Source organism: Mus caroli, unplaced genomic scaffold, assembly GCF_978045245.1.
Source record: "Mus caroli unplaced genomic scaffold, Mus_caroli_1 scaffold_15, whole genome shotgun sequence".
NCBI lineage: Eukaryota > Metazoa > Chordata > Mammalia > Rodentia > Muridae > Mus > Mus caroli.
Window position 1 is genome coordinate 93,681,582 of NW_028227270.1, and position 14,057 is coordinate 93,695,638.

General features: G+C 34.0%; 1 protein-coding gene across 1 annotated transcript; it reads left to right on the top strand.

Moving 5' to 3' along the window:
• Positions 1 to 234: 234 nt before the first annotated feature.
• On the top strand, positions 235 to 7,598 carry LOC110308587 (prolactin-2B1). Its single transcript, XM_021181019.2, has 5 exons — positions 235 to 265; positions 2,428 to 2,606; positions 4,455 to 4,562; positions 5,824 to 6,003; positions 7,413 to 7,598. The coding sequence occupies exons 1-5, from the start codon at positions 235 to 237 to the stop codon at positions 7,596 to 7,598; spliced, it is 684 nt and encodes a 227-aa protein (XP_021036678.1).
• Positions 7,599 to 14,057: the final 6,459 nt, after the last annotated feature.

A 14,057-nucleotide genomic window follows, 5' to 3' on the forward strand; every position in this document is an offset into this window, starting at 1 on the left:
ACTGAAGATGTATGTATGTCTCTGGTCACGGATAATAGGCTACACTCTTTGACCCTAACAGAGAAGGTCATAGGATCATCAGTTGTGGTTCAAGTGTCACATCCTTCTGCCCTCTAGCAGGATGTGCTCTACTATATAGGAGGTGGAGGTGGAGGTGGAATGTTAAGAGAAGGAAGGACTTTGGGATGCAGATTTCCTGAGTCAACACACAACCTTAGGTGTGACTTCTCAGCGATGCTACTGTCTTCGGCTCAAATGCTTTCCTGTAAGTAACTCTTCATTTAAGTTCCTCTACAGATGCTTAAATATTATGTTACAGGGAAGTTTACTTGTTGCTGTTATTGTTGCCCTATCCCGGATAATTGGACATTTGTTCTTACTTAACCAGGGAAAGCAAAGCCATATAGACTTTGAATATACAGGTTAATCATTGCTCTAGAAGGAAAATGAACTCAGATTAGTGGTTTTCAAAACATAGTAATCTTAGCATAAGACATGTAGTTATATCCAGAGATATTTTGTCTTGTCTTAATTGGCATGACATACAAAGTAGTAGTGGTGGCAGGGAAGCTTTAGCTGTGTCAGGAATTTGTCTTAATACTACAAACACAAGGCATATCCAAAACAAGAAATGATTCATCTCAAAAAAGGGAAAACTACAGACATAGAGACGGTACGATGAAATGAGAGCAGTATATCCTATGGGTAAAATTAGTAACAACTTAGGAAAGGAAGCAACATATTCCAGTCCTGAGTTCTTGTCTATGAATTCTTTGACTTGAATGAATGCATCCAAACTGTCATTCCTGTAGAGAAATGTATACAAGCATTGCAGATGTGGGTAATATAGAACTTAAACAACTTTGTTCAAGTAAATTAAAGGTGTAAAACTTCCCACTACTGCTAACTTGCTTCTATTTTCTTAGTAATATTTCAAGAAATATGAATTAGTAACAACAATAAATTTGATTTTATAAAAATCAAAACCAAAATAGTGAGCATTCTTTCTTATAGGACTATGAAAATCCTTCAGTTGATTAATTAATGGAGGGTACATATACATAATTTAATATATATGCATATTACACATAAAATAAACTTAAGACTTCAGGAGTATTTTCAAAGATGTATTAGTGATATGAATTATTTGACAGCATTTTTATTTTCAAATAAAATTAGTGCTTATTTGTATTTTACACAGCTTTTTGGCATATTTAGATATTTTAAATAATTGGGTGTAGATGTTTGCCATTCATTCCTCCTACCAATTTCCTAAGTTTGTGTTGGACACTACCACTAATATTAACAAGAGTTCTATTGAAATTTAGATTCCTGAGAATAACATTTTATAACATCTTTTGTGCCAGACTTGTGTCTATAAGGTAAATAGATTTTTAATTTGATGATTGCATGACGTGTCACCCTGTTGTAAACTATTGATATGTTAAAGTTCTGTTCTGGTTTTCTTCATGTAAAGCATGTATGAAAAGAAAGTTGATGAAGCCAACACTTGTCATTGGAAAAATCGTTTAAAGGCTTGTGCTACATAGAACAGAGAAAGTAGATAAAATCACATTTCTGGGACCAGTGACCGGTCACCATAGACAATGTCTCATTTTTTACATGGATTTACAACTCTTGTCAACACAGATCATCAGATGAGGGGCACAATCCTCAATGTTGATGCCTTGCATTCTTAAAATGCTAATAATGGTGGTATAAAATAATTACACAAGGTGCATATATGGCTTATATATTCTTTATGTTTTCATTATAACTATGTTTCCAAGCCGATTCATTGGCTTATTGCAAGCAGCAAGTTGAGAAAAATAGTCTAAAACATTTTGCAAAGCTATTAATTACAACATAAAAAAGATATATTTTTGAAGCTGAGTTTATAATTCCAGGCTGTGGCGTCATGTTATGACAACATTCTCTTCATCCACAATATTAATAAAAAGACAAATAATGTTTTCACAAATAGTGAAAGTAAAACAAACCTTACATTTTACCTTTGTCAGATTAAAGACAAATACGCTAATATTAGACCCTGACTTATAAGTTATAAATTTTTGACTGTCTTAATTCTGAAAACCAAGAGAAATCTGCAGGATGTTAAATGATCTAAAGAATCTGATTTGATTATTTGATTGTGTCTTGACTTATGTTAAGCTGCAAATGTTAGGAATAACCAGAAACATGTCTGGAAATAAAAATAAAATTTCAGGATCATAGTCACGTTTAAAAATATAATTCTGTGAAAATACATTTACTTATTTAATCTTGCACAGTAAAACATGTTCATTTCTCAACACATAACACTAGCAAATTCTGTAAAAGAGGTCACTGTGATGAGGCTTCCATTAACAGAGTGACTGTTCAGAACCTCAGAAAAAGGAGATCTGAGTGGCCTCTCTTCTGTTTTAGCAAGGGCATCATGCCTGTTCCTGGTGTCCTACCTGCTTTTGTGGGAGAATGTAGTCTTTACATCCACCTGTGCTGAGAAGGATGACACCATCCAGGACTCCTTAGAAAAACTTCTTACATTGACAACCTTTATGTCTCACGTTGTCAGTAGTGAAACTGCAAAACTCTTCACCGAATTTGTAAGTACCCCTCTAACTCATGGCTTCTCTGTAAAATGGGCCTTCATGCTACTCATTGGGATGTAGTATAGCATAAATAGTGCAGCATCATGACCCAAACATTAGACAATACAGTATCATAAGGAGGAAAACTCAGCAGCCATTAAACTCTGTAACAGGAAAAAAGGACATTCTCAAGAAATGTTAATTATTTCCTAAAGTCATATAATTTTAATATTTTTTCTATTTTGAACTTTATTTTATCTAAGCTATGAAGTTAATGCAAAAAACAGGGTGTGGTTATTATTCCTATTACACATCAGTGGACATATGAGGGTATGAATTAAATCTACATAACACAACACACACATAGTTGTTGGCATAGTTGTTTCTTCCACTGGTACTTCTTAATGTGCTGCTTTGAATATTTGAAACCACCCTAAGTATCCGTTCAAACTATCAAATATTTCACCCATAACAGTTTAACATAATGATTTTTAAAATAAATTCATTGTTGCAAATTAATGAACACATTGATAAGTGAAAATGCTAGTTTTCTCTCTTAATAAGCTTTTGGCTTATTACTTCCAATAATGTTATTCCAAGATTTATACGACTTGGAACAACTAGTGTAATGGCACTCCAAATTCATTATGACCTCAGTTAGTGATAGTTGTATAGGTGTAAAAGTATTTTTAAGAAAGTTATAAAATTAAGATGTCTAAAAAAACAAGTTAGAGAATATACACACTTAGTTACTATGGAATTTGCCACAAATGCTAAACAAAGATAATGCACAGTGCTAGCTTGTAGAGCTGATGGGAAGTCTGAGAATAAAAATCATGGAAGTTGGAATATTTAAGGGTTAGTTGGGTGGGGAGAATGAGACTATTGGTCAAGTTTTTAAATGTAGATAAAAGAGTTTATCCCCTAATATATTACTTTCAATTTCATCAATAATATTTTTATGGGATTTTGGTATATGAATACTGCATCTATGAGAGTACCACCATTCTCTCTCTCCACCAGCTTTTCCACTATCCTTCCATCCCAAATTCATCGTTTTCATGGTCATGGTTTATTTTTGTTGCCTCTCTCTCTCTCTCTCTCTCTCTCTCTCTCTCTCTCTCTCTCTCTCTCTCTCTCTCTCTCTCTCCATATTTACCTATGCTTATATGTGCCTTTGTCCATGGCTGGCTACATATGGTTATACAACCTATGTATCCTATCTTAGGAAGCAATTCATCTTTCAGCAACCATGTAACCCTATAGCTCTTCATCTAAGGATAGGACTATATGGGATTTCTCCTGACCACATTGTCAGGCGAATGGCTATTATCATTATGCTGTCCTTATTCAGTCAATTATGCTGTTGAGAATAAATGGGACCATGAAGTTTACATATCATTTCTAGGGGAAGGCATCAATCATCATATTTCATGGAACTTTGGCTTTTTACAAGATTTCTAAAGCCTTCCTCTTTTACAGTCTTAGGTTTAAGGATTGCATTGAAGATATACAATTTTGTTGTGGAAACAAAAAGCAATTCATTTTACATTTTTTCCATTGTGTATCTCTATAATGGTTTCCATCTGTTTCCAGAAGAGCCTTCTTTGATGAGGGGTGAGAGTTACCCTTCTTTGTGGGTATAAGGATATTTATTTATGATGTAGTTACAGAATATGTTGAATTAAGAACTGACAGAAATGGGTTCTATGATTTCTCATTTAGAGATAGTTGACAAGTTTACATTACCATGTGTTGATTCACTTCTGCTGAATTTAATTTATTAAGTGCATCATAATTCTGTCATTGGGGCATTCATATAACTTTCAGTCTCTAACTTATTTACTATTTTATCATTTCCAGAATAATCAGTATGACCAGGGCAAGAGATACAATGACAGAATCCCTGGGACTTGTCACACTGAGTTTTTTGATACTCCAGTAAACAAGGAGCAATCTCTAGGAAGAAGTGTAAGTGTTTCCTTATTATACTTTTTCACCAGAATCTGTGAAGCAATATGGCATTTCTACATATAGTCAAGGTGGTCAAAGACACCACAGTGGATATGCTATGAGCAATAAAGTAGTCGCACTGCATGATTAATACAGGTGAAGTCTGCCAAGGTATGTTTTAGATGATCCATAATGTACATGGAGAAAAAATATTTTACCAAAGTTAACCCCTGATCTCTTATAGGAAAGTTTCAATTGACATTAACATTAATAATTGAATATTCACTAATGTAAGCTAAGTAGTGCACATATAGATATATAGATCACTGTAGTTGCCAGCATTATTCATGCTAACCTATTCATTCATGACTATGAAGTGGTTTGTGTCCTACCCCTGTTTCTTTTACTAATTGTTTATTTCTAACCAACTGTCCTTCATTTAATTTATAAATGAAAGCCACCTCAGCAAATAGTCCAATGCACATTGTATTGTGTTCCCAAGATACAATAATCCCATCTGTATGATAAAAAATCTACATATAATGTTAGTTCAAATTTTGAATATATGAATCTTGGCCATAATTCAATTCAGGATTGAGTTGAACATTACATATATGTTATATATATATATATATATATATATATATAATATTTATATATAAATTATATATAACATGTATGATATGTTATATATAATTATATATAACATATATAATTATTTACATAATATATATGTAATATATTATATAATATATATTATATAATATATATAATTATATGTTATATATAATTATATAATATTACATATAATATAATATTATAAATTATAATATGTATAAACATATATATATATATATTTATTTACACACACATATATACATATATATATTACATTCATACAATATTATTTATTTTATATATTTTCTTTAATGCCACATGCACTCTGTGGGTCTTCTGTTGTCATTGAATAATAATGATATAAATGAAGTAAAATAATGGAAGCATGAACAATGAGTGTTTGAACAAGGAATTTCATTTATTGATAAAGATTACTTCACTAGAAGCTTCATAGAATAATATATTGGAAGTTCTGAGTTAAATTTTCAACAAAATTTCATAACATGATATCAGTGACTACCCATTTTTCTTATACAGCTTGTACTATCTATAAATAATATGAATTGCTACAGAAATTTTATTGTCTTCAGAAAAAACCCATTAATATAATTCTATTGCATTTTATTAATTCTAATATGGTTGTTAAATTATCATTACTTAGCCAGGAACACTATTGACATTGGTACACAGTCTATTGAATTCTTGGAAGAACGCTCTGAATCATCTTGTGAATGAAATGTCTGCAATGCAAGGAGACCCTTCTTCTCTTATCTCCAAAGCCAGAGAAATTCAGGCAAAATTTGATGAACTCACGACAGGTGTTAAAATAGTTCAAAACATGGTAAGTAGTTTTCTGATTAGCTTATTAGCTATTTTCATGCTTAAATGTTATACAATGACACACACACACACATATAAACAATGATTAACAATGTTAATCAAACAGATCATAACCACAACAGGTCAAAATGCATCATTGTGAAAGCGAGTCCTAGTAAATACATCTACATAACATTCCGACATCTAAGGCTCAGGGAGCACTGCAGAAGAGAGAGAGAACAATTTCAGAAACAGAGAATCAGGGAGTTTTCTCCAAGAATATGTCTTCTATGAATGTAAGATGGGTCAACCATAGGGTCTCACCAACATGACTTCCTAAAATAAAAGATGAAAACAGCCAACACTATTAGATATGCCAAACTGGACAGTGCATGGGAGGACAGTTCATGAGGAACTACACAAAGTTCTATACAAAGGACTACAGAAAACATAGGAATGTTAATAGTAGGAGAAAAAGGTTTTTCCAAGGAAAAGTCCATCAATTGGTTTTCAAAATCCAAATGGCCAGTCCTGAAAACATACATACAAGTAATATTATACAGAGTGATCAGGTTTTACAAAGTACTACATGTATCGATACATAGAAACATTTGCAGATAACAATAATTATGAAAGAGGTCATACATTAACAAAAAAAGCAAATGAGTATATTGGAGGGGAGGATGGAAGGAAGAAAGGGAGGTGAGAATTAATATAATAATATTATGTCAAAAATAAATGAAAAATCTAAAAACAAATACCTAGCCACCTCAAATTGTTTTTCTTAATTCATGCACAGCAATCCTCATTTGCTCCAGGATTTTCGTACATACGTTATTTTGAGAACTGATTTGGTTGAAAGTATAAGGAACATTTGATTTAATGTCAAATTTTATGAAGTACAAAATTCAAGACTGGGTCTATGCTGAAGTCAAAGTTTGTTCAGTACCGAAAATGAAAGCTCAATTCCTTCATTTTCTTGTTGTCACATACATGTTTACAAAGTAGCCACTTGGGGGCTGCAGAGAAGGCTCAGTGATTAAGAGCAGTGACTGCTCTTCCAGAGGTCCAGAGTTCAATTTCCAGCAACCACATGGTGGCTCACAGCCAGGTGTATTGGAATATGATGCTCCCTTTTGGTGTGTCTGAAGACAGCAACAGAGTACTCATATAAATAATAAATAAATGAAACTTTAAAAAAAGAGTAGCTACTTGCTGCTTAGCTGTCCATCAACTCCTGCAAGAAAAAATGTATTAGGAATTTCATATGTGCAAGAAAATGTATTCGTTAGGGGTAAATTGAAAATCCATATTACTTTACAATCCTGAGAATATAAATATTTTTACAAATCTGTATTCAATATTTATAAAAATAAGCATTTAAAGTATAATTAATAATTGGTTGACTATCCTTTTGCTGATAATTTTTAGATTGGAGAGAGAGAGATTGAGACATACCCTGCCTGGTCTGGACTGGCATCTTTGCAGTCAAGCAATGAAGATGTTCGCTGCTTTTCTTTTCAAACCCTGATCCGCTGCCTGCTCAGAGATTCTCGAAAAGTAAATACTTACCTTGAGGTCATCAAATACAAAATGGTTGATCAAAACAACTGCTAATAGCAGGTTTATATAACCTGCTTCTGAGATGCCCCTTTATAAGACATTATTGCAAAGCTTCCTTTTAATTTCTCTCTCATCTTTAAAAATAAAAATTGCTTGGAAGTACTAAAGTCTTAGTGAATTGCTTCAAATTCCTGGTGTTGGTTCATGCAAAATATATCCATATCATTGACTTCTTCCATTTAGAAGATGAGCACCTAACACACACACACACACACACGCATGCACAAGCGCCCCCATAATTGTTAGAAACAAAAAAATATTAGATATAAAGTATACAAATTCTATCAAAAACCTACTGAAGTTGGCAGATATATTTTGAAAGTCAGCCAAAATTTATCCAACTATTTCCAGGGCACTGACTGACAATACATGTAGTATGCAACTGCACCATCTATAACTGTTGTGAAAATTTTCAGTGATCTTAAGTGTGTTAGAACTCATATGTGACATGTTTCTGGTATGCTCTTCATGGGTTTTCAACCATGTTCCTCAGAATTTTTGTCTCTTTACCATTATCTCAGACAAATGTTCCACCATTCTGAGTAAAACAAGGCTTTTCCAGGCTTATATTGTTTAGTACTTTGTGCTCATTTTTTGGTGGTTGAAATAAGATAACAGTGAAGGCAGAGATGACTATACCCAAAAGTGTTTCTTCTAGTTTCTTCTGGATTTATATTCCTTTGCATTATTTTTCTTTTTTTTAGATTTAGAATTTAGAATACAGAAAAATTACACCACTCTTGACTTATGGCACAACACCAAAGACATTGTTCTGATTAAGACTCAAAATGTATTGTTTGTAAGTAGTAAATACCTCTCTTGGGAGTTCACTAGTAGTTTTCTAAAACACACTAGTATAACTCAGGATTCAGTGGCTTCATCAGGACAGCTGAGTCTATGTGGTGGACCTTCAAGTTTATGTTCTTTCTTCCTTCATTGTGTGAGAAAATTACCTCCACTTGTCCTTTGTGGCTTGATACATTTCTGCAAATTTTGTAGCCAATGTAATGATTGTCTTGATCATGAGATGTGATCTTAGTGGTCTGATAAAATAACTTTAGATAAATGAGAAACATTGAATATTTAGTAATTAGTCTATAATCTACACTGCAATGTACACATATTATACATATTCAAAACAGGAAGCTACAATTTTAGTGAATATGAAAATCAATAACTAACCAATGCTATTTTAAACACATATTTGACACCACTTAATAATTTATACTACATACTTTTCTACATGATGATAAAGGGGAAACACATGGTAGCATAAACATTGTATTATAGAGAATGATGCACATGAGTTTCAAAAGTTTATATTTCTTCCATGAGATAATAAAAATGGCTCAATCTAGACCCCCAAACTCTATGTCTAGACTCAGAAATAAAAACCAACATGATAATAATAGCGCTTACTAGATTGTAGGATTGTGGACAATTAAAAAAAGAAAGATCCTAGGAATAAATTTTACTGTCATCAAGCCCCTTTAAAATAAATGTAGATAGTTCAAAGGGCAAATAAGTGAAAGATATTGGAAGCCCAGTGTATTAGTGAACAACTAGATTGTGAAGGAATAAATTCAAGAGACTTAGCAATTTAAGGTTAGAATAAAGTATAGATAAATCAAGGAGAAGGTAGAAAGTTTTTCTACAGAGAAAGCTCAGTAGATGTGCTCTTAATTATTGCCTAAAGAGCCAGTTTATTAAAAAAAAGTGTCTGCACACAGACAGTGTTAGTATACTGCTAAATTATTGTACACTGCTGGAGTCTACCTAATATTTAAGCAGAACTAACACTAATGATTGTTTAATTCTTCCCTAAAATACAAAGGTGGACTTCACTATAAAACTCATTCTACCAAGCCATCATTATCCAGATCCCAAAACAGAAAAGCATATAACTAGAAAATTAGATGATTTCTGAATAAAATTAAACACCACAGTAAATAATTATTACCCATGATCAAGTGATTGTCATTGTAAGTGTGCAATGATTGTGCAACAGATAGGAACAAATAATGAAATGCAGTAAGCAAATGTATACAAAGACAGAAATCAAAGGAGCATTTCATAGGACCATTATAGGTTTTACGTAATGTTCAAAGTCTTTTCATAGTAAACACCCAAAAGTCAAGGAATAGAAGGTAAATACTTAACAACAATGCATAACAAGTCTTCAGCCAACTTTAAAGTAAATGGGAGGAAAATGAAAGCGATTCTTCTAAAATGAAGAAAAAGATAAAATACTTATTTTCTCACTCTTCTTCAAGAAAAGCTCAAAGTTTATTGTGCCAGTATTACAAGGGTGCTTGAAATACACACACAGACAAACACGCACAGACATGTATGTATGTGTGTGTGTGTAAACACACATATGAAAGCATACACAGTAGTAGTATTCCAAAAAACATCTTTGTAATGTTTTTAATACCATTTAACCCACTACATATACTGTACACTCCACTGTTCTGTCATCCACCCCAATGATTCCACTTTAAATTCTTATACTACTTCATTCTTTTAAAACCTTCCCTGCCTGTCCCCTTATTAATTTCTTGACCTCTGTGGGTATTAAGAACATTGATATTTTTCTTATAATTTTAATTGAAAGTGGGTATGACATTCACATATTATTGATTTGGTCTGTCAGATTAAGGTGGCCATCAGGATCTCTAATACTTCCTTATAAATATTAACATTGCATACTCCAGTAGTGGGAAAATGTCACTTATATTTTGGAGCAAATTATTTGAATCTATAGATTTTTTGTAATACATCCATGCACACAATACTAACTTTGCTGTTTACTCGGCTTAGAAGTTCTATATATTATGGAGGGCCTCCTACAACATATTTCTCCATGGTTTTAAAGATCTCAATATAGAAGACTTTGACTTCTAAAGTTATACCTAAGTAAACATTTTTTGGATGATATTGTGAGTAATATTTTTTCTCTTATTTTCTGGTGAAAGTAATTTTTATTAGCTATCTTCTTCATTTATATTTCAAATGCTATCCTCAAAGCCACCTATGTCCGCTTCCCACCCTGCTCCCCAACCCACCCACTCCTGCTTCCTGGCCCTGGCATTCCCCTGTGCTGGGGCATATGTTCTTCGCAATACCAAGGGCCTCTCCTCCCATTGATGGCAGATTAGGCCATCTTCTGCTACATATGCAACTAGAGACACAGCTCTGGGGGGGGGGGGTACTATTTAGTTCATATTGTTGAACCTCCTATAGGGTTGCTGACCCTTTAGCTCCTTGGTTACTTTTTTCTAGCTCCTTCTTTAGGGGACCTGTGTTCCATCCACTAGATGACTGTGAACATCCATTTCTGTATTTTCCAGGCACTGGTGTAGCCTCATGAGGGAGAGCTATATCAGGGTCCTCCCAGCAAACTCTTGCTGGCATATGCAATAGTGTCTGGGTTTGGTGGTTGTATATGGGATGGATCCCTGGGTGGGGTAGTCTCTGGATGGTCCTTGCTTCCATCTCAGCTCTGAACTTTGTCTCTGTAACTCATTCCATGGGTAGTTTGTTCCCCATTCTAAGAAGGAATGAAGCATATGCAATTTGCAAAACACATGAAACTCAAGAAGAAGGAAGAAATTTTTGTTATGTACAAATGTTACTGAATATTTTCCCTCTATATTTCTCTTTTTTCAAATTGTTGAGAAAAAAGTGTTCTGATGGTATCATTTGGGTTTGTAAATTATATAATAATGTAATCTACAATATTAATGACCAGAATACTCTGGTTATTTTACTTTACTGTAAGTTTTTGTTTGATATTTCTAATAGAGACTTCAAGCAAGATATTGTGTTAGAGTAGAAGTTGGAGAATAGACAGTCTGAGAATTTAAAATAATATTGTTATCCAATAACTGTAATGATGGCTTTAAATATACAATAGATGGGTTTCATTATTTGCATTTATTACAGTTTTATAAGGCATTTATAATGAAGGGATAGTGATATATGTAAAATGTTTTCTGACCTTTATTGAGACAGTGGCCTTCATTATTTGTGTTTATTACAGCTTTATCTGGAGTTTATCATGAAGGGATAGTGATACATATAAAAGGCCTTCTGACCCTTATTGAGATAATAAAGTGATTTGTTTCATTTGGTTACCTTCTGATTTGGGTTTTGTTACCCACTGCTTTTTTTTTTTTTTTTGAGACAGGGTTTCTCTGTGTAGCCCTGGCTGTCCTGGAGCTCACTCTGTAGACCAGGCTGGCCTCGAACTCAGAAATCCGCCTGCCTCTGCCTCCCGAGTGCTGGGATTAAAGGCGTGCGCCACCACGCCCGGCTACCCACTGCTTTTTATAGAGGCAGCATTACCACAAAAACAAACATAAACAGTGAAACAAAAAAGAGAGCCATGAGCTTGAAGAATAGCAATGATAAATGTGAGGGGCTGTAGGGCAAGGGAAGGGAGGAAATTATGCATTTATATTAATCTCAGAAAAATATAAATTATGATAAATTCACAAATTTGTATGTTCCCTTGTATGTTTTAAATAGTTTCAAGTCCATTTATGTTAGCCAGTACTTTTTGGCACTACTTAGTAGTGTACCTGTCTTTACTTTGTTTTGAAGCTTCTACCATTACTGTTCTTCCAACAGTAATTATAAGCAGATCTACTTTACTGTATTTCAGTTTAAACAGGTAGAAGTCCTTAAAGTGGAAGCACAAAAAAATTCTTAAAGAATTACAGGAAAACTCTGCTAAACAGGTAGAAGTCCTTAAAGAAGAAATACAAAAAATCCCTTAAAGAATTACAGGAAAATACAACCAAACAGGTAATAGAATTGAATAAAACCATCCAAAATCTAAAAATGGAAGTAAAACAATAAAAAAAAAAATCCAAAGGAAGACAACTGTGGAGATAGAAATCCTAGGAAAGAAATCAGGAAACATAGATGCAAGCATCAGCAACAGAATACAAGAAATGGAAGAGAGAATCTCAGGTGCAGAAGATTCCATAGAGAACATGGACACAACAATCAAAGAAAATGCAAAGTGCAAAAAAATTCTAACTCAAAACATCAAGGAAATCCAGGACAAAGGATTATAGGTGTAGATGAGAAAGAAGATTTTCAACTTAAAGGGCCAGTAAACATCTTCAGCAAAACTATAGAAGAAAACCTAAAGAAAGAGATACCCATGAACATACAAGAAGCCTACAGAACTCCAAATAGACTGAACCAGAAAATTCCTCCCAACACATAATAATCAGAACAACAAATGCGCTAAATAGAGATAGAATATTATAAGCAGTAAGGGAAAAGGTCAGGTAATATATAAAGGCAGACCTATAAGAATTACACCGAACTTCTCACCAGGGACTATGAAAGCCCGAGGATCCTAAACAGATGTTACACAGAACCTAAGACACAAATGCCAGCCCAGGCTACAAGACCCAGTAAAACTGTCAAATACCATAGGTGGAGAAACCAAAGTATTCCATGACAAAAAACAAATTCACACAATATCTTTCCATGGATTCAGTCCTTCAAAGGATAATAAAGGGAAAACACCAACACAAGGAAAGAAATTACACCCTAGAAAAAGCAAAAAAGTAATCCTTCAACAAACCTAAAAGAAGACAGCTGCAAGAACAGAATCCCTACTGTAACAACAAAAATAACAGGAAGTAACTATTACTTTTCCTTAATAACTCTGAAAATGTAATGTATCTCATTTTTTCATACATTATTTTCCCTCCACACACGTGTTCAGCCACTTACTCACTCACTTATTCTGTCTCTCTCTATCTTTCTGTCTCTCTCTGTCTCTGTCTCTCCTACTTTTTTAGTTTTTTAATTTTATGTGTAATTCATTTTTTGTATTTTATTTTTTGTTTTTTAAATTTGTTATTTTCTTTATTTACATTTCAAATGATATCCCCTTTCCTGATTTCCCCTCCAAAATCTCCCTCCCCCTATATCATCCCCAATTCCCCTGCTCACCCACCCACTCCTAGTATTTGGCCCTGGCATTCCCTCACACTGGGACATAGAGCCTCCACAGGACCAAAGGCCTCTCCTCCCATTGATGTCTGACTAGGCTCTCCTCTGCTACAAAAGCAGCTGGATCCATGAGTCCCACCATGTGTACTCTTTTGTTGGTGGTTTTGTCCCTGGGAGCTCTGGGGGTACAGGTGGGTTCATATTGTTGTTCCTCCTATGGTGCTGCAAATCCCTTCAACACCTTGAGTCCTTTCTCTGGCTCCTTTATTGAGGAAATTGTGCTCAGTCCCATGGATGGCTGTGAGCATCCAGTTCTGTATTGTTCAGGCACTGGCAGAGCCACAAAGGAGCTATATCAGGGTCCGGTCAGCAAGCACTTGTTGGCATCTACAAGAGTGTCTGTGTTTGGTGACTGTACATGGAATGGATCCCAGGTAGGGCAGTCTCCAGATGGTCATTCCTTTAGTCTCTGCT